We start from the raw sequence: 27,217 nt of genomic DNA, 5'->3' as shown, positions 1-27,217 counted from the left end.
TAGTCATCATTACTTGGCATAAATACTTGTATTTAGATCCAAAACTAATGAAATTTGCCTTCAATAGGATAAAAATTTGATAATTTTGAATTTAGCCCAAGAGTACAAAAATAAAACCTTATTCTTTGCGTTTTTCAACTTGAACATTAAAGAAAAGTTGTAGTTTTTAAAAAGTTTTGCAACTTTTCACTTGAGCTTTAGAATAGTGGGAAGTTTTATTTTACAGTAAAATCCCTGTAGTTTCTGTAATTGCAGATAGGACCCTAGGATTCCCCCCTTTCTTCCTCCTCTGTTTTCTCTGCCGCCGCTGGCCGCCGTTGCCATGCCGCCCGAGGCCAGCTCTTGCTCCAGTGCCGCTCCACGCGTCGCCAGGGAGCTCGGCCACCACCTCAGTGCCTCCCCGTTATCCTCTCCCGCACACGCCACGCCGCTCCGCCGCTACCCGAGCCGCCAGCAGCTGCTTGCCGTCGACCGCCATGCCGTGCCATGCCCCTGCCGTCGATCGTTGTCTATTTAACACCTAAATCAAGTTGCTGCGGCCCCTCTCTCGCCCGCTCACTCGCTCCCTTCTTCCTTTTCTGGACCGAGCACTGCCGCCGCCGTCGAGCTCCATTACCGCCGCTTCGGGCCATCGTGGACAGCTCGCCCCGCCTCCTCTCGATCCACACCAACACCTCTAGCAGCTTCGCCTGAGTCCCGTGAAGCTTGCCAGCCCCTCCATCACCGCCTTTGAGCCCCGCATCCACCTCGCCGTCGATCTCCCTCTCGCCGCCGTCCCGGGTCGCCGTGGGGACCCGCCCTTCCGGCCGTCCTAGCCCCCGCCAAGTAGCTCTGGTGAACCGCCTCGACCCCCTGAAGCTCCTCCCCCACCCCCAATCCACCGCCGGTGAGCCACCTTGCCAGAACGCCGCTATTCCCCTCCGTGCCCCCGGCTCTACTCCGGCCAAGGACCTAATTGCTGTGATTTCAATCTTATTAGGGTCCTTTCTGTGAAAAACCAGTGGTATCTCGACAATGAACATTTATGCTAGATCCTGTCCATGAAAAATTATAAAAATATTTTTGAATGATGTTGCTGAGTTACTTGACATGTCCATAAAGTTTCAGCACTTGAAATTATATGGAACTCTAGATATAAATAGATCTTGAAATAATAATGCTGATTTTGTTTATTTTTGTAGCACTATTCCTGTGGATATAAAATTCTAATAAATTTACAGGGGCTTTATTCATTCTTCAACAGTACTCAATTAAATTTATAGCTCCATTACTGCAGCGGTTTGCTCTGTAGAAATAAAACATGTCCTAGGTGCTAATTAATTGAAATATTTCTTCTAATTTATTTACTGCATAAAATATTCTGAAAATTTTAGAATAAGATTATTTCAATTAGGTCCGTTTATACTAAGTATTTTAGTATTGGTAATCACTGCTGACTTAGGGTTTGATTATTTGATCAAAAACAAGAGTTTTTAATAATTAGTCTAGTCCTAAAATCCACTAATGGTGTTTAAGGGGAGTTAGTTTGGTAAATTAGGATCACCCCCCATGCTATCTAATGTAATTAGTTTGGTTGCTTAGAGTAACTAAACATGTCACTTAATACAATTATGTAGTTTAGTTTGTACTCGATAAATGATTGCCCAATAGGAAAGTAGATGATAGGTTTGCTAAATAGAATATTTATTTATTGGATTGCAACTTTACCGTGAAATGAAATGAAAGTGTATGCATTTTCTAAATTATAATATTTTCATATCATGTAGACTTGACGACTCTCGCTGATGGAGATTATCAGCTAATTCCGGAACTAGAAGAAGGAATTTTTGAAGACCCCGGGAACATCACCGGAGATTTAACTGAAGCCCCGAACCCCGGTTCAGAAAGTTTTAGTGTTGACATCTCTAATCCCAGCCCCGCCAGCGAAGGCAAACCCCGGACATAAACCCTATTTTCATACACTACAATTTAAATATTGATTTATTATACTGGTGTATCTAAGTTCTCAGGAGTTGTATGGAAACCCTAGTCGCACATTCCTAGGATCCTATGTATTATATATTAGAACTTGAGTCCGAGTAGCTGCTATGCTAATAAGACCGGTATAAGTCGAGTGATTGCCTGTCACTCGCGAGCTTTATAGGAGTTGCAATGTTTACATTCCTGCAATCACTATAAGGATAATGAACGGGGTTGTTATTATGATTCATGACCGTGGCAGAGACCCCGTCTGTGTTGATAAAAATTTGATAAGGTCGCAGTGTGTGGCAGCGGTGGTTAAGCGTTTGAAAGTACTAGCCACATGCCGTGAATTATAGGTAAGCGGTAAGCCTAGTAACCGATCGGCCCGAGGAGTGGACATACCCGCCCTCGTAATTTAGTTTTTCGCACACACACCAACGTGCGGGAGTATGTTCCGCACAGAGGATAGGGGTACGGTCATGTAGTCGCGCTACAGGCGTACGTCCTGCATATTGGATGTGCGTATGGTCCTACAGTCGCTTGTGGTGGCACTGATCCACGAGTCGGAATGATAGGCAAACGGTTGCTTCGGAACAATTTTTGGAGGTTCCAAGCATGTGAGTTAGGTTTACCCTTGCAAGGTTTGAAAATTCGATTCTGAATCGTCCGTTTCTCGCGGAGATCGAGACTACTTGATCCCTTTGCCACGTAGAGTAATAAGAGCAACCTTATGATTATCAAAGATGATGTTTGTTTAAAAGTTTCTACCATGCTTGAGTAATTATAATTGCTTACCTAGAATGCATAATCAATTAGAATCTGAAAGCTAAAACTTGAAAATTTAGGACCTACTCTTTGGTACTTTTCAGCAAAAGACAAACCCAGAACTTTTACGAAGCCTTCATAGTCTAGCTACATGGGTACGTATACCATGAAATGGGTAAGCCTTGCTAAGTATTACAATACTCAGTCTTGCAAATTTAACTATATTTCAGGTAATCCTCCTGAGGACCCTGCTCTGCCTATACCCTGGCCCTATGCTCTTCCCGATGGTTGGTCCGTGGAATGGGATCCGTCCCCGGCCAATACAGGTTCCTCCGAGTGATGTTGGGCTTGGGCTTAGCTTGATATCCGTTCCGCGACGTCTGATAGTGTCGTATTTTACTTTTCGCTGCAGATACTCACCCTTTAAACGGTTTTGTATAAATTCTTACTAGTTAGATCTTACTACTATATATATCCGAAACTAATGTAATATTATGCATGTGATGTAAAACTTTCGGTGCTTGTATCTCTGGACTCGCTTTCGTGCGAGGTACCTTATTTGATCCTGAGTTAGGTGGTTTTATCGGGACTTTACCCGACAGACCACCACGGGATTACACTGTTTGAAGTGCGGTTGAGTCCTTGCTGCCTTCCGAGAAAGGATGAGCTAGTGTAATTTATGTTGATTCTGCCGCAGCGGGGCTCGGCACGGCTCCTGCCCACCCGGCCCCCTTTTTCAATCTCGCCGTCCTTTTGGAACGTCCATACAAAGGCGAAAGCAAAGGCCGCCTCTTTTGCCAAAAGCCACAGCCCGGGTCCCCCCTCACCCTGCGTCCCTGCCTGGTCCTGGGCTCCTGGCTGCTGAAACGCAACGAACCATATCGCCGCCAACCCAACCCAACTAAACCCAACCCAATCCCAACCCCCCCTCGCTTTTCGCCTCCGCACCGGCTTTGCGTCACCACCCGCGGAGCGCGCTGGAGACGCAGGAAGAGATAACGAGCGCGTCCCCGTCCGTCCGTCCGCACCTCGCTGTCGCCGCGCGCTCTGCCCGCCGCCCGCCCGTTCCGTCCAATCCAACTGTTCCGCCGCGGCAGAGGACAAGCCCCGGCCGCGAGGGAGGGAGGGAGGGAAGGTGCGATCACGTCGTGCCGGCCTGCCTGCCCCTGCCGGCCGGCCGCGCCGGAGCACGGTGGGCGCGCCGCGTTACACGGAGGTAGTAGCAGTAGTGTGGGCGTGGTCCTGGTAGCCGGCCGGCCGGCCAGCCGGGGGCGCCCACGCCTTGCGGTCCGGTCCGTCCGCGCCGCTGTGTCTACGTGTGCGCCGCGCCCCTGCCTGCCCTTCAGTCCACCACCGTGCGTGGGCCTGCCCGGCCGGGAGATCGGCGCGTATCTGTGGGTGTGGACGGCGTGCCTCCATGCCCTCGGTCTCGCTCGGGACGGAGCCAGGGACCCCCCGGAGTATGGCGCATGGACCCCTGGCCTTGAAAGTGCCCCCTTCCCTCCCCCTCTCGCTGTGCTGTGCTGACTGCTGACGAATGACGATGAGTCGATGACACCCCTCTCGCTCCTCCTCAGTCCTCGGTCCAATCGACGGGCACTTCACGAGGCCGTGTCCTGGAGTGAGCTGCCGGTTCAAGTTCTCCACCACGTAGCTAGCGCGCGATCACCAAGCGCTGTTAGGAAATAGGAGCACATAAGAAGGGAAACGGACTCGAACTCGGACAAGAATGCCGCAGGAGAAAACTTTGCAAATTGTGCTCTTACACCGAACATGGCTTCGAGCTGTCATCTGCAAGTACGGTAGGTAGACCATTCGCAACTTTGCATCCGTGCGGACACTGCAGTTGATGTGGACCTTGTACTAACTACAAAACCACACTAACCAGCCTAGATCCAGTACTTAATAAAGGGCTACCACTACCGGAGACACATCAGGCCCCGGAATTCAGCGTGCCCCGACCCACTCGAGGCCTCCTCTTCCTCTTCAACCTGCAGCACACTGCTGAGAGCAACCGGACAGGGCCGGATCCGATGCGAGCTGCTGGGCGCCGGGAGCGAGAAAGCGGCGAGTCATACTGTACTAGGGAGCAGTAGCAAGCAAGCAAAAGTACACTAGCTTGGAAAGAATGGACCGTCGCTGCTGCTATAAACTCCTTGGATTAGCAGAAAGGCGTCCAGGGTGGCAGCCGGCCGGCCGGGCGCTGTGCGTGCGTGCATGCAACGGGGTGGTACGGTAGGGGGTAGGGAGGGAGGGAGCGATCAGGGGGGTACTTTTTACATTTTAATCTTTTTTAAAAAATTCACGTTTGAACTTTTATAGGGAAAGTATTCTCGATTTTAAACCATGAGGGTCGGTGTCATGACTCACGGCGCCGAGGTAACATGTTTCGGCACCGTGAGTTAGGGCGTCGAGGTTGCAGCATCCGGCAAATGTGGCTGCAGCGGTAGCACTGACGTGGCAGGGAGCTCAGCACCAAGATCCGTGGCGTTGAGCTCCCTGCCACGTAGGGTCTCCGGTTTCTCCTTCTCTGTGCGCTCTCTCTCTCTCACTCTCTTTTGCCGTCTCTCTCAGTTCTCTCTTCCCTCCGCCCTCTCTCTCGGATCTCCGACGCTGTCGCCACAGCTTTCCCTCACCAGCGCCCGCCTCCTCACCATCGTTGTCGCCGCCTACGCCTCCGAGCGGGCCTCGGGGCCGGAGCTTGGCTCCCGCGCCCCCGCTCCGTTCATCGCGGGGCTCGTGGCCGCCCTCGGCAGGGAGGCCGCGCCCACGCCACCACCGCCGGCGTCCGGTAGAAGAAAGGGGAGATTTTTGAAAGTAAGCTCGGCGCCGAGATCTATGGCGGTGAGCTCGGCGCCATGGCCTATAGCACCTGGCTCCCTACCACGTCGGCACCACGTTTACCGGGGGCTGCAATCTTGGCGGCATGACTCACGGGCCTAGACGTGTTACCTCGGCGCCGTTAGTCACGATGCTGACCTCCAGGGTCCAAAACCGAGAATACTTCCCGTAGAGGTCGAAACATGAATTTTTTTTAAAAGCCAAAATGTAAAAACCGGGGGGGCGGGGGGTGTCGCGGGGGGTCACGGCGGCATAAACAAATGCCGTAGCCTGTCGTCGTCGCCCTCCCGGGATTAAGAAAATGAGAGCTGTCAGCTTCATGATCAAGGGGCACGTTCTCGTGTAGGAGCAAAGCCGCTCCGGATCCTCTGAACCGTGGCTTCTTTACGACCCACATTGCTAATGAAACTGTCAAACGTAAGTAGTATGCACTCGTCAGACTCGTTTTGGACCATTTTTCCCTGTTTCCGAATGATTTTCTGATGAAAAATGTAAAACTCGATGTGTTAAATTTGTTTTTAAATGTTTCTCTGTATGTAAATGAAAAATTCATGTGTTCCGACCGACCTCTAAATTGACCCGTTCAAGCAAACCGTGAACTTTCTCTCGTGCAAAGGATCCTGCCAGGGAGGAGAAGAAAAATGTGAGCTGACCATGTACTTCTCCCCCCGCTGTCACGCCTGCTTAACATGTAGTAGTTTCCAAGCTTTTCAAATCCTAGATTTGTTCGAGGAAAACCATCTTCTCAACTGGCACACTCAGTACAGCTGAGAAGGGTTTTTTTTTTTATACGGGGCGATCATGAAGGCAAGAATGTGAAACAGGGGGAGGAGCCAGGAGGGGACACAGCCATGTGAGCCATGAGCAGGAGATGAAACTGGCCATGAAAATAATCGTGCCGGTTTTCTTGTCCGGGCCTTTCGGATTTTTCTTTTGGTATTTCTAATCAACCAGTAGCAGGTAAAATAAAATAGTTGTCAAGTATTTTCTAATCAGAGGTAGGACATATCACATGATGGCTGCGGTACAGAGTTGTTTATACCTTGCAGGCAGTAGATGAGAATAAAAAAGAACACAGATGTCTCCAGGAGTCCCAGAAGCCAAAGATGACACGTTGGTGTGCCCGGCCAGTGAACGCTAAGGCATGCCCTAACTGGTACTACTTATTTGTGATTTGGTTCAGGAGCAGCCATTACATTCCACAACCAAATGGTGGCACCAAACCTTCCTTGCAAAGAAGAAACGCCAAGAGCCACGAACAAGGGCAACCAGCAAGCTGAGCTAAGCACATCACTGGGAAAAACCTTCTTGTGCTGCTCATTATGCAAGGTGACTAGTGAAATCTGACCCTTGGCTCATGAACAAGCGTCTGTGGTCTTGTCTTTTGTGCTTGCCGTGTCCTGCTGGCATCAAGTCCATTGCGGAAATATAACAGAAGGGTTTGTGAAGTGTGAATTGCTTGGGTCGTTGCTTGCTGTCTACGTTTGGCACCTTAGCAGAACAAGTAGCAATTTACATTCTTCCAGATGTCATTTGTTTTCTTTGCGTTTCATGTAGAAGTGACGCCTTGAATACAATATTTCCATTCCTGATTAGCTTTCTCAAAACATGTCGTGTGACAGTTCACACGAAACCTAGCTAGAACATGACATTCCTTCCAACTATAGACAACTAAATTTCAAGATAACTTCAACATGGGGTCCATAGCCGATGTCCAAATAATCCCTCTAAATCCTGTATTAGGACTTGACAAACTGCATGATTGTGATGTACAACTCAAATGGAAATGCACAGTGTGAATCAGCAAATGGACATTTAAAACAATCTCTAATTCTCTTCTTGAAACATAACTTAATATAAGTATTCTGATATCTGGTTAACACTCTAAGCAAAACCAGCACGCTAACCGCTAACCTTTTGAAATAATTATCCATAAGAGTATTTTTAATGCTTCAGTCTGATGACAGCCAGACCCATAGTTTGGTATTGTAACGATGGATGGCATGAGCAATGTGAAAGTGAATTGCAGATAATTTATAACAGGATCCATTAAAGTTTGGTCCATAACAATTGAACTGCACAATGAAAATACCATAAGAATAGGCACAGATATAAAGAAATAGGAACACATATTAATACTGTACCACAGAAACATTTGATAGGTTAATTATACCCTCTCCTCACAAGCAGTGTATCAAATGACATGAGAATGTCTGAGTGAGCAGAGAGCAAGCATGGTAGAAACCTAGAACAACATCATTACACTAGAGACACTGGCACCAGCATTGCTAAACCCACTAGTTCTAGCTAATAAGCTGCAAAGAGAATCAACATGAAGTGTTCAACACCAAGATATTAGTTTTCTTTGCAATATTTAATTGCAGGACAAAATACACATTACTGGAGTTGAAGATGCCAGCGAATGGTGGTGAAACATTGATAGACACAGGTGCGGTTTGCGGATTGCTGATCAGCACCGCCATGCTGATACGGTGACAAGCTCGCCGCGCTGCCAATAGAGTGTGAGCCCAACCCCACATTTCTCCACATGGAAGCCGCGGACCTGCACCCGCTTCAGGAGGCAGTCGGCCTGTGCCTCCGCCAGGTTGCTGGGTGGAACAGGTGCAAACCCAGCAGCTGTAAATGCACTCCTCCATGCCATTGGCTTCTCCGCCTTGCCCCGCCCAAGCACCGCATCCTCAATTCTTGGCTGAATTAGAAACTTCTCAATCTTGCAGGCAGAATCAGCATCAATGCCAGCGGCATCGAGTGAATCAAGGAGGAACACACAAGACTGAAAGCAATTCAAGAAGTGCTGCGAGAACGGAAGGTCAGCACGATCACCGCCATGGTCTATGGCAACCACAATCTTAGGGCCAAGCTGTTTCACCAACTGAAGGATTGCCGGCAGCGGTGGTGCACGAGCAGAGCAACCAACAGGGAGGACAACAGCTACAACTTCATCGCCAGTGGTAGAAATGAGCTCCGCAGGATTGATCGTATCCGCACTGACAGCATTGAACTCAAAAGGAATTCCAAGGTCTGCAGCAAACTGTGCAATGTTATCCCGGGTAAGACGCAGCTCCAGTGGATGGTGGGAAGCAGCTGATACAAAGGCAGTGAGCTTAACGAACGGCAGAGCTGCACCACCTGCGCCGCGGCGGTGTGCGAGCTCCTGCAAGAAGGATGCCCACTGGCCTCCAACACCGAGATCAAAATCAATGACATGGATGCAGGAAGCTGTGCTGCCTGCAATTTCGTCAAGAAGCGCCTGTGTTGCCGTGAAGTTGGTGAACTGGAGCACGGGCGAGAGGTCAGAGAAAGACTTGTACGCTGCGAGCTTGAGGGCAACGTCCAGTGGTGATGTGAGGCGGCAGGCGCCGTGGTAACCTTCGGCGAGCGCGAGGAGGAGGGCCTCCTTGAGGTAGGAGGCGGAGCGGAGGAACGGCTTCCCGAGCGGGGGAAGCTGGTGATTGAGCCGCGCCAATATCTCTCGCGCGCCAATGGAATTGCCGGCTTCGGCGGCCTTTGCCGCCGCAGCCAGCTCGTCCAGCAACTGCTGCTGCGCCGCCTCCGCAGCTGTCGTCTTCATCGCCCCGTGGGGCGGCGGCGGCGAAGGCTGGAGCTGGAATGGAGCAGGGCCATGCAGTGGTGGAAATGGGAGACCCTGCGCCGCCGCCGCCGCAGCCCGGTTTCTGGCGAGATAGAGGTCATCTCTCATGGATTGATGGCGTTTAGGCGGAGGCTGGAGGAGTGCGGACTGCTGGTTGTGATCGGGGAAAGATGGGAGTGGCATGAAGAAGGTTGTGGCGGGCGGCGGCTGGTGCTGAAACTGGTGGAGGAGCGGGCCGGGCGGCTGCGCACCGAGAAGAGGGGGCTTTATGTCGATACCTTCGTGGAACAGCACCGGAGGCGGCGGCGTCTGGAGGGAGGCGGACTCCGTCGAGAAGAGGCCGAAGGCTGAGGACGCCTTGCTGCCCCCGCCGCTGTTGGTAGTGTGCGAGACAGGGCCCGGGGACGACATGTCAGAGGCGACGCCGCCGAGGTGGGGATCGAGCGAGAAGCCCAGGGGGTCCGCGGCCGGAAACCCGAAGCCCGCATTGTCCAGGAGCTGCTGCTGGTGCACGGGAAGCGGCGGCCCCTGCTGATCCAGGTCGCCGGCGGCCCCAATGATCCAGTTGAGGAAGGTCTGGTCCTGCCCGGCGGCGGCGGCGTTGCCGAGCACGGCGTCCCAGCTGTCGCCGCCGACGAGCCCCATGTCGAGGCCGGCGGGGATCGGCGGCAGCTCACATCCGCCGGCCCAGTCCTCCTTCCCGCCGCCGCCGTGCTCGCCAGGGGCTCCCCATTTGGTGGCTTCGGCGGCGGCGGCGGCGCTGCTGTCCGAGACGGCCGCCACGCCGGTCGAGTCCGCGGCGCCGCCGCCCAGGGACGACGACAGCGTCGATGTGGAGTTGTTGGGGCTGGGGCTCCGCGTGCAGTCCAGCACGGACCTCGGCTCCACCAGCGCCTTCGCCTTCCCCTCCGGCCAAAACAGCGCCTTCCCGCCGCCGACGAGGTCTGCTGCCCCGTTCCGCTCGACACCGAACAGCGCCGCCCTCATCTACCTAATCCCACATAATCTCGCGGCGAGATCTGGGGGGCAGGCAGCTCAGCGCAACCCGGGGATGGCTTGTGGCTAGGGGGGAGTTCTTGGCGCGGCGCGTCTGATGGGGTGGGGGACGGGGGGCGTGCGAGAGTATAGAACAGGGAGGAGGTGGGGGCAAGCAGGAGCACCGCGTGCCCTTGCCTGCCTTGTGCCTCTGCTCTGTTCTCTCTCTCCTCCCCTGCTGCTGCTGCTGCAAGCTGCTATGCTATGGTCTCCTCTCTCTCTCCTTCCTCGCTCTGTGGCCTCTTCTCTCTCTACTGCAATCGTCCCTGGATGCGTGCAACATAAAAAAGGTTTAAAAAAGCTCCCTCTCTCTCTCTCCATCGTTTTCAATCTGCCCCTCGCTTTTTCTCCCTACCTACGTTTTACTAGTATATCTGCCGTAACTCTAAGTAGAGTACCTGTATTTTTACCTTTTACAAGCCACGGATTTATTTTTTTACTTTTAACCGTATCTATTTATGCGGAGTGTGGAGAGCAACATTATCTTTCTTGAAGCAAAGCAAAATTATTGAACTGACGCTAGCCAGTCAATGCAGTACTGCACGAAATCTTTGGGGCGGAGCTTTGACGGCTGTTTTGTTCGGTTAACAGTACGTGCGAGACTCCAATCATGTGACGTCTTCGCCGTGGACTAGCATGACATGGGTACTGTATGGCTAAAACTGAAAACGTCTTGACCACATGTTACTGCTCACCCTCCATGTCCTGAAGCCTTTGTCCTCACGTCTGGCGAGCAAAGTAGCTGTCGCGATGGCTGTAAAAAACAAATGAGACTTCGGAGCATGGGCTTTGCTCTTTTCTTTTTTCATCACCAACCCCTCGGGGTTTCTCTGAGTTTCATGCAAAGCTAATGCATTTTAAACTGACGATTTGTATGTACTACTAGATTTTGCCGCCAAAAAGTGGGGTAAATTCAGTTTAAAAAAGTGTGGTGAGTGACAATGAACCGAAAACTAAGTAAACATGAATCTTTCAAAAAAAAAAGTAAACATGGCAAACTTAGTGCACAAGTGCCAAGAAACTCGACATAATGTCATCTTCATTAGGGCATTTGGTATATAAAAAAACTAACGGTGTTTAAAGATGTTATTATTCTGTCTTGAGCTTAGGAACCTTGGTATCATTTTTTTCCTCTTTACGTATCATTTGCTATAACCATGAAACCCTTACTTATTTCATCACACTGTCACCTCTCCTTCCACAATCAATGGTTAGTGGCCCCGTCTTCTTACTCCACTGTTAACACCCTTCCTTTAATCAAGCCCACCACCGACCATTATCATTAGATTTAGGGGGCGAGTGTCCCCCTACTCCATCTAGCTTGGTGATATTTAGTCGTCTTCTTCGACGGCCTGCTTTTGGGAGAGGTTAGTTGCTCACGCTAATAGTTATGGATAATAGATATTCGCATTATCTTAATTATATACATGTGCTTCACTATGTATTGTGCAGCTAGCAGCTAGCATGTCTACCCACGAAAGAAACAAGGGGGAAAATTATTTGGATTTTATTACACCACATATTATGAAAAAAAAGATATTGTGATAAAATGGTACAACATTATATGTCAAATGTTACGACACTAGATTGAGGAAAAAATTCCCTGTACGGCACTGGAAGATAGCTCAATTGCCTCCTTGGTTCTAAAACATTCCGATGCCTCATATGATCCTGTATTTTAGTTTTGTTCCTCCAATGACCCTATCCATTTCATCTCAGATTTCCGTGAGTCCCCTCAGAAACCATATTAGAAAATGGACGTACGACAAAATTATCTATGCCCTCCATCTTCGTTTCTCTTCCGCTCCCATCTCTCTCTCTCATTCCTATTCTCTCTCTGACTCGTACCTCCCGAAATTGGGCGCAAACCGATAGAATGCGCCATGGCCGGCGGCATGGAGGCCACAGGAACCAGGGACATCGGCGTCTGAGGCTGCAAGAGCCCAGACCGGCGGCGTGGGTGGGCGGCGCAGAGGCCTCGGGGCCAAACGGCGCAGGCGCCGGGGTGGAGGCGGCTCGACCGGCGGCGTGGAGGCTACTAGGGTGGCCGCTGGCATCCACACGGGCGGGGCTAAGGCGGGCGGTGCGGAGGCAGCTCGGGGGGCCGCCGGCGCCCACGCTGGCCGGGCGGAGGCGGCACGACCCGCGGCGTGGAGGCAGCTCAGGGGCCGCGAGCGACCACGCCGGCAAAGCAGAGGTTGCTCGGTCGGCGGCGCGTGCGGCCGCGGGTGCCCACGCAGGCGGGGCGAAGGCCGTGTGGCTGGCGGCGCAGAAGCGGCTTGGGGGGCCATGGGGGCTCACGCCGGCGGGGCGGAAGGCTCCTCAGCTGCGGCGCAGAGGCCGCGGGCTTTGGGCGCTCAGGCGGACACCGCGGAGGCCTCAGGGGTCAACTGCGCGGAAGGCCCTCGGTTTGGATCGGTGGCGGAGGCATGGCCGGCGGTGGCAGGGTGGCGGGCGGCCCTTCCGGCGCCATGGACAGAAGCCCTTCTAGCAACGCAGGGGGGCGTTGGGGGCGAGGGGCTAAGGGTGTTCGGCCCGCGGGCGCCGAGGGCAGGGGCGGCGCGGCTTGCTGCCCTTTTGACGACGCGGCAGGAGGCGGCCGCCGTGGCCACGACTGGCAGTGGCGCAGCGGCCAGGGGCATTGGGCCGGCGGGCGCCGAGGCTAGGGGTGCTGAGGCCAGCGGCCCTGCGGGCGCCGAGGGCAGGACGCCATGGGTGCGAGGGTTGTGGTGAACAGTGGGCTTCATGATGCTGATCAGTTGGCTTCAGTTTGATTCCAGGGAAAAATTGATATTTTCACGGTCCACTTCACGGCGTTTAGGCTACAAATTGACGGCAGGGTCATTGAAGGAACAAAACTAAAATTCATGGTCATACAAGGCAGCGGAATTTTTCCAGGGCCAAGGAGGAAATTAAGCTATCTTTTGGTATCATATAGGGAATTTTCTCTAGATTAAGCCAAGTGTATGAAATAATCAAATAAGATGCGCGAAGGAATTAAAAAACAAAATTCCAGAGTTTGGATACCGGAAACTATATCCGGAGGAGTTTTTGAGATGAAAACGGAAAACCCTGAATACCTCGAAATTCCCATTTAAGAACATCGACGCAAAGCATAGCCAAAGTTTGTAAAATCCGGCACCTTTTACTGCCAAAAAGGAAACATTTTACACATGGCGTCGTCCCATCCTATCGGGCAGAGAGGCCCGTCGCGCTGGACCGGAACATTTTGAAACACAGCACGCCCTGCCCTGCCCTGGCACCGTTTGAGCTGCAGGGGCAGAGAATCCTGTGCCATTTTTCTAGCTCGCCCCGGCCAGTCGCCTCGCTCACTTTTTACAGTCTTTTGAACAGTGACCGGACTGACTGTGACCAGAGGGGGGGGGGGTGGAGGGTCCAAAAGGAAATAATAATAACCAGAGACCCCGAAAGAAAGAAAGGGAGTGGGGGAGGAAAGAATTTCTTAAAGCCATTTGGTCCCAAACAAATACTGGCGCTATCATAATTGCTGCTACCCCCTCTGACCAAAATGCCCCTGAAGGAAGGGGTTAGTGAGGGTGACCGTCCTCCCTCTCGTCGGATTGGTGTGAATCGTCGGGGTGATTTTACTGTTTACTGAGGCGCCTTCGTTCTTTCTTTGTTTGACAACGGACGTACAGAAAAAACTGCAACAAGCCATGTCGCTTCCACGTGTCACGGTTCCGAGCGGGGCCCACCCCAATTTCCGCAGCATCGATGCCACTGAAATTTCTTTTCCCCGACCGAAAATGCCCCCCATCCATACGCCAAAATGTCCCAATCAAAATTCCAGGGGAAAAAAAAGGGTCCCCATCGACGCGGATAAAGATCTCCTCCTCCTCCGCTCTTGGGAGGGACACTGATGTCCAGTCCTGGCGAGTTTTTTGTTTGTGGCCACAAAGTTTTCAAGGAGGCGATCATTGGGCTGTTTCTTTCCCATTTATAGAGGAGGGACAGGCTCCTAAGCCTTTTGGCATTAATGATGGAGTTTGCCAAGGTTGCTTCCCTTTCCTTTTGCTTGCCCGGTGGTCCCAACAGTGGAGCGCTGCCTTCCCTTCCCCTGCAGCCCTGTTGTTCAGCTGTCCAGTCCCGGTCCCTGCGCAAGCATGACTGCATGGGGTGAAAATGGTCTCTGCATTGTTTCGTTTCGAAAAGGAACAGGGTGGTGGTGTATTTTGCTTGGTCAGGGAAAATCCCAAACGAATTTCTGGCATGAGAAAAAGGGTAGTACTGTCATTTTAAATAAATCCAGTGCCCCGCGCAGTTGTTTATGGACACGAACAGCGTGCGGCATTTGTTGCCGCCTGCCTGGCATTTAAGCCTGTCAGCAAGTCAGCACGCGCGAGATCGCTGGGCTGGACGGTCGCACATGGCAGAGCCGAGGAGGTGCTGCACGGAGCAGGAGCACGGTTCATGTGGGTCTCGCACAGTGCGTTGTAGGTGTACTAGATGATGATCACGATGATGAACGCCCCTCGATAGTCCCCTGCTCTCTACTGCTGTACTGGCAGTGGCACCTCTCTTTCTCAGTGACGATGTACAGTGCTCAGTGCTGACCGCTGAGTGAGAGCTTCTGGTACGGTTACAAAGGCCACCAGGCCCGAAATGTAGGTAGAGTTGGTCCGGGCCGGCCTGCAAGGTATTTCCCACCCTTTGGTGGGTTGTCACGCCCGGCCCAACTATCCAATCGTCGTTTGGATGATGATCCCCGCAGGTGCTGAAGCCGCCGGCTAGTCAAAATACTCCCAACATCATCGCTGCCTGGCGTATCCTACCAACAGATCAGATCCGCTGCTATTTCAGCGGCACTATACTAGGACTGGCCCGGCGCTTTACCACGCGGCCCACGCCCAACCCGCAGCAGCGCCGGCGGCTTAACCACGAGCGCAGGTTCAGTTGGCACGAGCGCGGCGTGATCTGCTGCCGGGAGTGCTCCGGAACGGACGCGACTACCGACAGGGGGCGTGGTGGTGGTGGTGGTGGTGGTGGTGCGTGCGCCGGACGACAACGGGGAGCGGCCACCGCGGGTGGGTGGGACGGCTGGCGAGGCGTGCGGGCGCGCGGCCGACACGGCGGCGGGGCAGGCGCGCGCTAGCTCTCGCGCGACAGCCCCAGCCCAGCCATCCTCCTTCCTTTTCCCCGGCACTTTCGCCAACGCCGCCAGCCAGCCAACCAGCCAGCCAGCCAGCGCCATTTTTGCCTCGCCAAGCAAACCCGGCCGGCCCCACCGCACGCGCGCGCGCACGGCGATCGGCGCTGCACCCTGCGCGCTCTCGAGAGCGTGGCACTAGCCGCATCCGTTTGTTCGCAGTGTTCAGACCAATTGTGCATTGCAGATTTGCAGGGGGAAAAAAGGCTGAAGTTCATCATATCCATGTTGACGGATCGATGGACCGAAGCTACCAGCTCTGCAACAGAAGGAATAGAACGAGTAAAATAGAACGGCCGGCGAGCTGAACTGAAGTAGAGTCGAGCTTAAGAATGCCAACTTGGTCACATCGAGGCGATCGAAACCCCGGTAGATTAATCGGCTCGATGCTACGGACCTGTTCCAAGCCTTGCAGAAACAGTGGATCGCACTGCGTGTCATAATGGCGACGCGCAGCCGGGCGCGCCGGCCACAAAATCTACGCGCGGCTGCCGCGCGCGGTGCCTCAAGGACGGGGACGGACGGATCGAGACATTCATGTGGGGTTGAGTAGATGGCTCCGTGCCCCCTGCCTCGATGCCCGCGCCCCGCGCCCCGGCGCTCGTCCATCGGCGACAGATCTTATAGGGCAACGAGGCTCTGGAAGTGTTAAGTGTTTGGTTGAAGTGACTAAAAATTAATTTCCGTCATATCGAATATTGATGTTGATAGAGTATTAAATATAGATTAATTATAAAATCGAGGTTAATTCACGAGACGAATCTATTAAACCTTATTAAGCCTAATTAGTTCATAATTTGACAATGTTGTGCTACAAATATGTGCTAATGATGGATTAATTAGACTTAATAGATCCGTCTCGTGAATTAGTCTCCATTTATGCAATTAATTTTATAGTTAGATCATATTTAGTTCCCTTAATTGGTATCCAAACATCCGATACGATACGGAACACGCCGAGTTTTTCCTCCCTGAACTAGGAATTAGAAAAGGACGGTGGTCCTTCGCGAGAATCCTCTCCTTGCTTTTGGTGCGTTGATCCCAACCCCATTTGCTTAATCACAGCCTTTAGTTAAAGAGTATGGACCGTCCTTAACTTGGGATGGCATGCCATTAAAGAGCATACCTATAGTGTCAAAATGCGTATCCGTCCTTTATAAACTTGACTTTTAAATATCATCAAGGTCCAAATAGAATTTGATCGACTTGTCGTATTCTTTTTTTGAAACACAATACATAGATATATACGCTCATGTATTAAACGCAGTCCTACTCTTATAAGCACATTAAAAAAACTAGTCCAGCAGATTTCAAAATTGATGAAGTCACCGTAAACACCTTGATATGGATGAGCACGTCAGCAACCATTGAAATAAAATGCTTGTTAAATTTGTGAATAAATTTAGCAACATACGAGCACCCCATCTGCAGAATAAACGTATGGCTAGGTGCATATCTTAACCACTTGAAATGAAGAATCCTTTGGAGTACACATCGGAACCTTCATCCCAATATATTCTGTACTTGTATATATTTTGACTTACTGGAAACATCGTGAAACCAATTTATAATTGAGAAAAGTCCATTTGACCCCTAACTTGTCACCGAGTTTTAGAAAAAACTCCTAACTCCAAAAACGGATATTATACACCCTCATCTCCTTAAAACCATTTAAATAACCCTTCTCGCAACAGTTATGAGCAATTTTGAGGACGATTTTTGCTGATGTGGCTTCACCCTCCCCTCACTTACATGTGATCCCCACCTGTTATCATCTACCTTTTCTCTCTTCCTCTCCTTCTCCACCATGGCCGAGCCGAGCCCCTCACCTCACGTTCCGGCCATCCACGCCACGCCGCGCGGCCTTCGCGGCGCTGCTCACGCTCCTCCTCCTGGCGGCCCTCTCCTTCCTCCTCTCCTCCACGCCAGCCACCTCGCCCCCCCCTCTCTGAGTCCCAATCGGGCCGGCGCTGCCGTCAACCAACACTACCCATCCCCGGCCAAGATGAGCTCGCCTCGAGCATCCCCAGACCTCCCTCATCCTCGGCCGCCTCTTTTCCCCTCCTGCTCTAAGGCCCGGCCAGCCTAGCGCCGAGCCCATGAAAGTGCATTTGGCCCCCTAAGTTGGTTTTGGTGTTGATGACATACAAAATTAAGGAGCTAATGAGTTTATCGAGTTATGGACAGGTTAAAATTCAATAAAATAAAAAAGAGCACGAAAAGACACCAAATCTGCTTAACGGACGGTGTTGGGCTTAAAAGAAGATCATTTAACACTTTCTGTTTTGAATTTGAGTATATGAAACACAAGATTATTAAGAGGGATGCAAATAGATAGCCTGAAGGTGTCAAATTGTTTATTTGTGATGCTAACCATCAAGAAGACACACAGAATCACACCTTGTGTACCTAGTTTTCTGATTGTTTCAGTGTGTGTACGAACGTTCCGACACCTATCGGAAGTTCCCAGTAACTTCCGACACGGGGTTCTCGGCCAGTTGATTTTAACTAGGTCGGAAGTTCCGACCCCATGTCGGAAGTTCTGACGCCTATAGAAAGCTCCCTGTAGCTTCCGACAAGGGGTTCTCGGCCAACTGATTTTAGCTAGGTCGGAAATTCTGACCTTGTGTTAGAAGTTCCGACGATCACTTATTCTGCACACTAACGGTTAGGTTTTGGAGCTCGGATATTTATACCCCCTCAGCCCCTTCTTCATTTGCTGCCGACCTAACCCGAGATAAACACTCCAAGAGCATTTACTAATCCTCCCTAATCCCTCCTTAAGCTAATCCTTTAGTTGATTTGAGATAGGGCTTGGTTGAGAGCAAGATTGAGGTGTGAGACTTAACCATTTAAGTGAGAGGACAGCCAAGTTCATCTCAAGAGCACTTGAAGCATCCTCATCCTTTGATTCATGTTTGTTACTCTTGAAGCTTGCTTTTAGACAGTTTGGTATCGCCCAGTTGAGCGTCCTCTCGTGTGTGTGCACCCCGGGAAGTTTGCATTACCTATCCTCTGTGGATATTTCATAGCAAGTGACTCAATCATCTTTTGTGGTTGACTGAACGAGGTAAAGGGTTAGTGGAAGACCCGGCTCTTTGTGGGCTCCTCAATGGAGACGTAGCTTCTTTAGTGGGAGTGAACTTCGGGAACAGATCTCTTGTGTCTTGTGCTTATTGCTTTCATTTAGTTCTTGTTGACCTAGAGTTTGTTTTGTGCTGGTCTAAGTACTTGAGTTGTTGTGCTTGCAAAGATCACCGGCAGAAGTCTCCTAGTATCTTTGCACAATTTTTGATTCAGCCAGGTTCTACAGTATCAAGTTTAATTTTGAATTTCGTATAAGAAGTTGCCTTTTGTCGGAAGTTCCGATTCAGTGTTGGAAGTTCCGACCCATCGGAACTTCCTACACAGTATCGGAAGATTCGATAGATTTAATTGCTGCAAAGAATTTTATAGGTTTTACAGTTATACTTATTCACCCCCCTCTAGGCATCACCAAGATTCTTTCAGCGCAGCCAGCCGCCGCCACGGAAGATCGCCGCCGGCCGCCTCCGGTTCGTCCCCGACCTGGGTGACGCCACCTACCCACAGTATCCTCACACCAACAGGATGCTCTCACGCCTTTCAAAACCCGAGCAGAGGCCTCAACCGAGCCGCTCCCAAAACCTCACCGCGGCCACCTCCACTCCGGGCGGCCACTGCCTACTACCGGCACCTCGGCCGAGGGGGCTCAAGGCGGAGGCGGCGCACGGGGCACGGGCAAAGGCCAGCCATGGCGGGAGCTGCCACCGCTGGCGAGGGAGTGAGGCTACGAAGGGACGCTGAGGCGGTATTGCTCACGGCTCCCGCATGCGCGCGGCGGTGGAGCTCGTGGCCCTTCGCCCGCGAGGCCGCGGTGGAGCTCGGCGGCCCCGCCGAGTGGCGGAGGAGCTCGTGGCTCTTGCCTGCACATGGCGGCGGAGCTCGTCGCCCTTGCCCGCGCGGTCACGGTAGAGCTCGCGGCCCCCGTATGCGCGGCGGTGGCTCTCGCCTGCACACAGCGGTGGAGCTCATCGCTGTCCATGCGGTCGCGGCGGAGCTCACAGCCCCCACACGCGCAGCGGTGGCGGAGCTTGTGGCCTCTGCACGCATGTGGCAGCTTTGCTCGTGGCTCCCACATGCGTGGTGGCGGCGGAGCTCGTGGCCATGGTGGAGAAGGAGAGGAAGAGAGAAGAGGTAGGTGACGACATGTGGGGACCACATGTAAGGGAGAGAGGGGGAAGCTACATCAGTGAAAACCGCCCTCAAAACTGCTCTGCACTGTTGCAGGGGGTTATTTAAATGGTTTTGAGGAGATGGGGTGTATAATATCCGGTTTTGGAGTTGGGTTTTTTTTTTTTTAACTCGGTGACAAGCTCAGAGGGTTAAATGGACTTTTCTCTTTATAATTTGGTTATGAATCTTTCTCCTCGTTCTATCTCCCATTGGAATGATGATACTTTCTCCGTTTCAAAATATTTGTCATCGTTAACTTTTTCTTATAACTTTGACCATTCGTCTTATTCAAAAAATTATGTAAATACCATCTACTTTGTTTGTGATATGCTTTATTATTATAGGTATTTTAAGCATGACTTAACTTTTTGTACGTTTGCAATAAATTTTTGAATAAGATAAATGGTCAAAGTTGTAAAAAAAATTAACGGAGATAAATTTTTTGATACTGAAGGAGTACAGACCATATATATAGGTTGGACCGCAAAACACACAACCCTGTCTAATACTTCATCCTTCTCGTGCCTCGCTTCGTTCCCTCTTCTCTTATTACCTATCCATGTCTTCTAAGAGATCACTACAAGCAATCACACTACTCCTCCATGTTTAACCTGAGCTCTACCCAAGCTCTCAAGGAGCAGCTAAAGCCAAGCACCACCACTACCGTCCTCCTAGTTGTGTTCATCCTAACTCTGTATGTTACCTCTTGCGAAGGTCGCCATCTCCGTGTTCATGGCAAGGACTGCCCAAGCAAGCTTCTGCCTCCCTCACCACCCAAGGTAATAAGCTTATTCACATTCTAACTAAATTCATTCTATGGAATTTACCAGCTTCACCATTCGGTCAAGTTTTCTACTTCCTAAAAATATTTGTTCTTTTCATTTTTTTTCTCTGTTCCATAGGGTGTAATAGATGATGATGATGCTGCCAAAGGGAAGATGAGCTCCTCACCGGAGGTTCCAGTTGGAAGCAACATGCTGGATGCATCAATGAGAGATGACGAAGCAGTGACCGAGGCCAGGAAGGAAGTGGCATCATCAGGTGGAGTAGTTAGAAATGCTAGAAACGTCGTTAGGGTTTTGCAACAGCTTCAGCATCGTTGGCATGAAGACGATCAGGGAATCCATCTGGATTACGCTCAACCTAGAACCCATACTCCGCATCATAACCGATGAGAGAATGTCATATGTATCATGCTGTGACCCTAATTAATGTAGTTACCTTAAATATTTTCCTCGTCTTTCCCTTGCCCTTTAGGCCACATTCATCTGTGTGTTCATGGTCTGGTATATAGGACATTAGGACGTATGTACTGATCCTTGTGGAATTGGCCCTAGATAGCTTGTTGGCTGTAGCCATTTGGATCTAGTAATGCGTGCATAAACTTCTTGTAGCTAGCCGCCTTGATTGATGGATCATTCATAGAAAGCCGCCGTCTGATTTGCAGGTGATTCTTGTTGTGGTTCTTTGAGAAAAAGATCAGAAGGGATGAAGGTATGCGGTGCACATTTCCAACATGTGTAGCATCTATAGCGATTGGCACTGCAAGGCATTTGCGAGGAAATGATATAGGAAAACATTTTCTGTCTTGCTGTGTAGGTGAGGTCGAGCTTGCGAGAGCGGTCGGTGCTAGGAGCGGAGTCGAACAGCGAGCAAGTAGGATCGAACGCGACCACGGCTTACACCGCAGAAGCCCTAGTAGCCATGGACTACCTAGATGCGCACCCAGCACCGGCTGTTCATAACAGGTAGCAGCGACAAGGAAGCAGGCAAGCGACACAACAGGAGTTCATCACTCTGTCTGGCCTCTTTCCTAGTCAACGTTGATATACAGCGTGGTTACAAGTTCTGCAGTTGCTGCTTGATCTCAGCACATCTTGTGCTGTTGTATAGGAAGACCGAGAGTCGATTATTTGAATGGATCCCAGTTCACAACTAGTCAATTATTCATGCTCCATGATCATAAGTTTACAACCGTATCACTCTAATCTTTCGTCTCTCTAAGTGCACATAGTTGCAGCCGAAATCATTCAGTTGCTATTTGCTCTCATGTTGCGTGCACAACAGATATGATCTTCGTTTATGCTTAATATGATGAAATAAAAGCAAAATTAGTGTCAGTACAGCTTTCTGATAAATTACCATGACTAAACCATGTAACCACACGGGTGCCCAATGTGAATTTTTGGCACAAACTGCAAAGAGTATTATTTTATGCCTAGTTGTGGCCAATATCTCAATCTTCCCAAGAATGTCCCCTCCACTACATCAATCTTACCAGCATTCAGGTGTAAACAATGTGAGGCGAGCAATTGGAAGGGGATAGCCTGCTCCAAAAAAGACAGACATCCCAACCCCAGATCCAAGCAAAATCTATTGTGGTGTGCCGTGTGCCTGCATGTGATGAGTCGATGAACGCTCCCTAGAACCAAATGGAGCAGAAGCTTCTCTTCCGTTGTGGATCATCATCAGCTGCATTTCACAACGAATGGGGTGAAGGCACTTAGGAATTGTGAGGTTCGCATCCCGAGCTTGAGGTCAACTTCTCCACCACCCAGCCAGAAGAAATCCTCATCCAACTTGGTGATAGCTTCATCTATGATAACCTGAGGAGGAACCTTTTGCATCAAACAACTTGCTAATTTTGTATGTTCACTTACAAGACGTACATTTTGAGCAAGTCTACATAAAAATCTGCCAAAAGCATCAACTTGACAAAATGTTATCCAAAGTGTGAAAGCTAATTTTATTTCCCTGGTATTATTGATTGGCTAGATTCCCTGTAACTTTCTTTTTATTCGGTATTGTAGATGTTCTTATATTTTTCTATAATCTTGGTCAAAATTAGAAAAGCTGACTTAGGACAAAACTAAAACAACCTACAGTTTTGGAACGGTGGGAGTATTAATCAGCAAAGGCCTGGCCCCTCCTGTTCTTTCCAAAAAAAAAAAGACAAAATGTTGTCTCCATACTCACAGCAGAGAGTTCTAACCATCTACCTATTGGCTATTGCTACCATGCATTTACTCATATGTAACTGGAGTAGGACCATCTATCTATTGGCTTACTGCTACCATTCATTCCCTCTTACGTAACTGGAGTATAAATAAGATGTTTAGTACAGAATGCCATGCGACTACACATTATCGTTGCAATTCAATAGCTACACTGTAACTACAACTTCATATTACCGGTATGTTTGTTTCCATCCCAATGCATGTGACAGCGTTGTGCACAAACCCAGTGAGCTTGCGTGACTCCTCTTCTGGTGCCAACCTCACTGCATTAAACAAGTAAATAGCAAGGTCAGTTTCAGATGACAGTAATAGTAGGCTTGCCGCCATTTAATGCCTGGACTATGGTAAACATCAATCCTTATTAGTAGGCAATGGAACTGTCTAAAATACAGAAGAAGCAGAATTACAATGGAAGAATGAAGAAAACAGTTAGTGCCCAGGACATTTCTTTCAGCGCATTTATAAAGTATGGCATGCACCATTGTTTCAGAAATCAGTAGAACCCACTACTTCCTGTGGTCTGGAAGCAGGTTTAGGTCAGTTCCTCAAAGTACCAACAGCAATCAAGTAAAGGGCAGAAGAATAGCCAGCAAACAGGCCAGGAATACAGACAAACTTTGCCCACAGTGAAAGTTATTAAGGCCAAAAAAACCTCACCGAAATGTATTAGTTGCGCATCTAACATCTTTTCATTATCAAGGCAAAGGCTCTCCATTCCTAAGCAATACCACTGCAATAAGCTCGTTGCAACCTGTACATGATTTAGTATATTTCTACTGTTTAGAAGAACTCCCCGTAATGAACAGAGGAGCTCTATGTGGAGACAATCAAACACATAGGATAGGAAATAGTCCCTGCCCTAGCTGCTCTATAGCATCATGAAATGAGATACACCCATGTGAGTGCACTCTATTTACTTTGTACATCATAAGAGAGGAGTCTAGGGTACAGATTTCTGGTAAAAGCCAAAGGGAGCACAATACGCATATCAGCCTACAAATGAATAAAAAAAGTACTTCAGTTAGATTGTGAAGAACTAAAGAATCTTACTGTTAAATCTCTTTTTGGGTATTTGCTTCTCATTTAGTTCGTACAGGAAGTTCTTGATGTTTTCAGCATTAAGCCGTGCCATATACTGCAAGGATATACATTTTCTCAAGATAAATATAAGGTTATAAATTCAGAATGGTACTCTGGTATCCTAAGGCTTACCTGAACAACAACGACATAGTATTTTGAATTCTTTGGATTGCTGCAGTCAACAACATCTGCAGCGGCTTGGGTGTTCACCTAATAAACAAAGGACAAATTCATCACAACTAATGTTCAAGAAAAATTATTGTCGAATTTTGAGACATGACCATAAACTGTAGTTCTATACTTCTATGCCTAGGAAGTAAATCATTGTGTATAGCTCCCAAGATAAAATAGCACTCATTCCTTCAAGCATTCCTATACTACTTGAAGCAGATAGGCAGTGAACTAACCACTATTGATCAGATTGCATCTCTGATTCTCAAATAGTGTAGAATTCAAATAAGGCCAATGCAATTTAAAAGATCAATTATATGTCTCACAAATATTTAAGTGGGATTAAATCTAAAATAAACCCGTAAAGGCACAGCCATATTGGCATATCCTTGTCTTTTTTGAAGCACAACCATGTTCGCTAAGAATGAGCCTCGTCTTCCAATGGTTGTATGACATAAATAAGAGATAGCTGCCATTATCTGCAAACACCTAAACTAGGTAAAAAAAAAGTTCCTCCTTTGAACGGTAAAGGATTAATAACCCAATTTACAAGCTCATTCTTTCTGTAAAACAAAGCCACACCATATTAATGAATCGTTTTATCAACAAATTAGCAAACAATGTCTTCCACCAAAAATCGAGCCTTGGCGGTGGTTACCTGCTAAGCTACGAAAATAGACTCAAGCAATTCAGTGACATAATTAGAAAATGCTAGTAAATAAACAAAAAATAATAACTTCTTCTGATAAACTTGGTGGTGGTTATCTGCTAAGGTAGGAATGTCATAACAAATTCCATTGCCAACTTGTCATAGTTCATGACATAGCACATATGTTCGCCAGCCTACACACCGTAAACTAAGCAGCATGTCAGCCTATGTGCAATGAAAGACAAACAGCTGCTATGTCCTTTATCTGAATCTTAAAGGAGAACCTACTTCCGCTACCACTCGTGCTTCACCCAAGCACTTGCCAAGTTATAATTACCATTCCAACAACTAGAACAACGCAGGATCTTTACTATGTCACCAACTAACTATTGTGCCGGCAATTGTTATGAACCGTAGTTCATTAGGGTAAACACCGCCCGGAAGACGGCCGGGTGGAGTCGGCTTGGGGGGAGACTAGACTATTGGGGGAATTGGGATTAATTCTTCTTCATTGCTTGATCTCAACTGATTAGTTAATCCAAACCAAAACAACTATTTGCATGTTGCAGCCCTCAAAGTGCAGTTACATTGTTCATTGCAACAACTCTATGGGCCTGTTTAGATCCCATGTAAACGCAAAAACGTGTAAACGCAAAATGGCGGCTGTAAACGCAAAAAAGCCGTAAACGCAAAATTTTCGAAGGAATCTTACCAATTTGAAGTACTAAATGAAGTCTATTTACAAAACTTTTTGCATGGATGGGCTGTAAATCGCGAGACGAATCTAATGAGCCTACTTAATCCATGTTTTGCAACAGTGATGCTACAGTAACCATCCACTAATTATTGCTTAATCATGGATTAATTAGCATCATTAGATTCGTCTCGCGATTTACAGCCCATCTGTGCAAAAAGTTTTGTAAATAGACTTCATTTAGTACTTCAAATTGGCAAGATTCCGTCGCAAAAAAATTTTGCGTTTACAGGGCCCAAATGCCAAAAAAATGCGCCGGTCCGTTTAGATGCGTAAAAACAAAAACGCTGTAAACGTAAAAAAATTTTGCCTTTATGCGCCGATCTAAACAGGCCCTATATCATTGGTAAATTATCCTAACCTATGTACCGGTACTAGAATTGCAGGATTTCTAAAACTCAAAACTAGAGCAGTTCATCCTGAAACAAGTCAGCTACAACAGCACTCATCCAAAATAAAGGTACAATCATAGAATGGCCAATGCTAGAGAACATTACAAACACACAACAGAAGATAGCAATAGTCTTATTGACCATAATCTAGTATTATTTGTCTAAAAGATCCGAACATTACTAGCGTTTTTGTAACCTACAAATCTTATCACATTTAACGATCCAGAAGCAATTAGTCTAAACATCATTTCCTTCATATTCCACATGCCAGTAACAACTAATGCAGCTCTAAATCGACCAATTGCATGATCACACCAATCGCTCGACGAAATGACACATCAACGTAACTGTAGCAAACCTAACGCAGTTAGACAGGCCAAGTGCTCGACGAAATGCCCTCAAGGAAATGGAAACTGGAAAGGGAACGGACCGTACCATGACGATGCTCTTGCAGAGCTGAGTGACCGAGTCGGCGCGAAGGAGGCCGCGGCGCTCCTCGAGGGGACGGTCGTAGTAGTCCGCGGGCACGCGACGGAAGGCGAAGTCCCGCACGCCGCGCGCGGCCAGGAGGGCCGAGAGCCGCGCTTTGGTGGTCCCCGCGCCCGCCTCGCCGTCCTCCGAGGGCGCGGCGGAGATGGAGAGCGCCCCGAGGCGGCGCTGCTGCGCAGCCAGCTCGAGGTCCGCGATCCGGGCGAGGATGCGGAGCTGACGCGCCTCGAGGTCGGCCGCAGCGGCGCCCATTGTCGCCGGACCTGGCGAGTCTGTGGTTGCCCCGGCGCTTCAACCTTCAACTGCGGGCTACGGACTTGCCTGCAGGGTTTTTTTTTTTAATTTTATTGAGAGGAACTTCCCTGCAGCTAGTGGGCTAATAATGGCTGTTTGAACTGAAAGGCCGTGCAATCAGCAGCTGCCTGGGCCAGATTGAAGCCTTTTTGCGAAAAGGGCCCAATCTCAAATGAAGCCCGATGGAACCCGGTCTCTGGATAGGAGGACTGCGCCTTTCAATTTGATTAGTCCAGGAATTGATTAACGGTTGGATTTAATCATTTTGTTATTGTTTCTGTTGGCTTAACTCATGTTATAGATTGTACTATTCTAACCTTAGTCTAAATTTTACTGACAAAAGCTTGAGCAAGTAATTTTTTTTCCTGATGTCCTCTTCGGAGCCCTGCGCATCGGCACTAACCTTGCGCGAACCATGCCCATGGCGCGCACGACAGCACGACGCCGGTCGCAGGCACCGCCGGCGAGATAACCAAACTCTAGCGAGCAAAATATCCGTCTCGGGCCAATCTGATCCCGGGCAACCGGCGGACGAGGTACGCGCGGCGGGACCGGACCAGGCCAGTCACGGGCGCAAGAGAGCACAGCGCCGACGAGAGCTCGCAGATCCGATCACCCAATCACGTCGACATGCGTGCAGGTGCAGTGCCTGGTGGCTGCCTGCCCAGCGGCCCGCCGCGGCGTCCGGACTGGGACCCTGTGGCTGCTGAGCGAGCGCAGCGCGGAAGTGGAAC

The 27,217-nt window shown here is 49.5% G+C and overlaps 2 protein-coding genes across 2 annotated transcripts; both read right to left on the bottom strand.

Annotated features, from left to right (window-relative positions):
* Nucleotides 1–7,680: 7,680 nt before the first annotated feature.
* On the bottom strand, nucleotides 7,681–10,470 carry LOC112894351 (scarecrow-like protein 27). The gene has a single exon (XM_025962038.1). It carries the CDS (start codon nucleotides 10,166–10,168, stop codon nucleotides 8,039–8,041), a length of 2,130 nt encoding a protein of 709 aa, XP_025817823.1. The 5' UTR covers nucleotides 10,169–10,470; the 3' UTR covers nucleotides 7,681–8,038.
* An 11,219-nt stretch (nucleotides 10,471–21,689) lies between these two features.
* LOC112900334 lies at nucleotides 21,690–26,491 on the bottom strand. Its single transcript, XM_025969189.1, has 5 exons — nucleotides 26,136–26,491; nucleotides 23,867–23,944; nucleotides 23,705–23,789; nucleotides 22,829–22,917; nucleotides 21,690–22,243 (listed from the first exon to the last, which is right to left on the bottom strand). Exons 1-5 carry the CDS (start codon nucleotides 26,439–26,441, stop codon nucleotides 22,106–22,108), a joined length of 696 nt encoding a protein of 231 aa, XP_025824974.1. The 5' UTR covers nucleotides 26,442–26,491; the 3' UTR covers nucleotides 21,690–22,105.
* Nucleotides 26,492–27,217: the final 726 nt, after the last annotated feature.

Source organism: Panicum hallii, chromosome 1, assembly GCF_002211085.1.
Source record: "Panicum hallii strain FIL2 chromosome 1, PHallii_v3.1, whole genome shotgun sequence".
In the NCBI taxonomy this organism is placed as follows: Eukaryota; Viridiplantae; Streptophyta; class Magnoliopsida; order Poales; family Poaceae; genus Panicum; species Panicum hallii.
The sequence above is the reverse complement of the archived record's forward strand: the minus strand, read 5'-3'. Positions and strand labels throughout refer to the sequence as shown.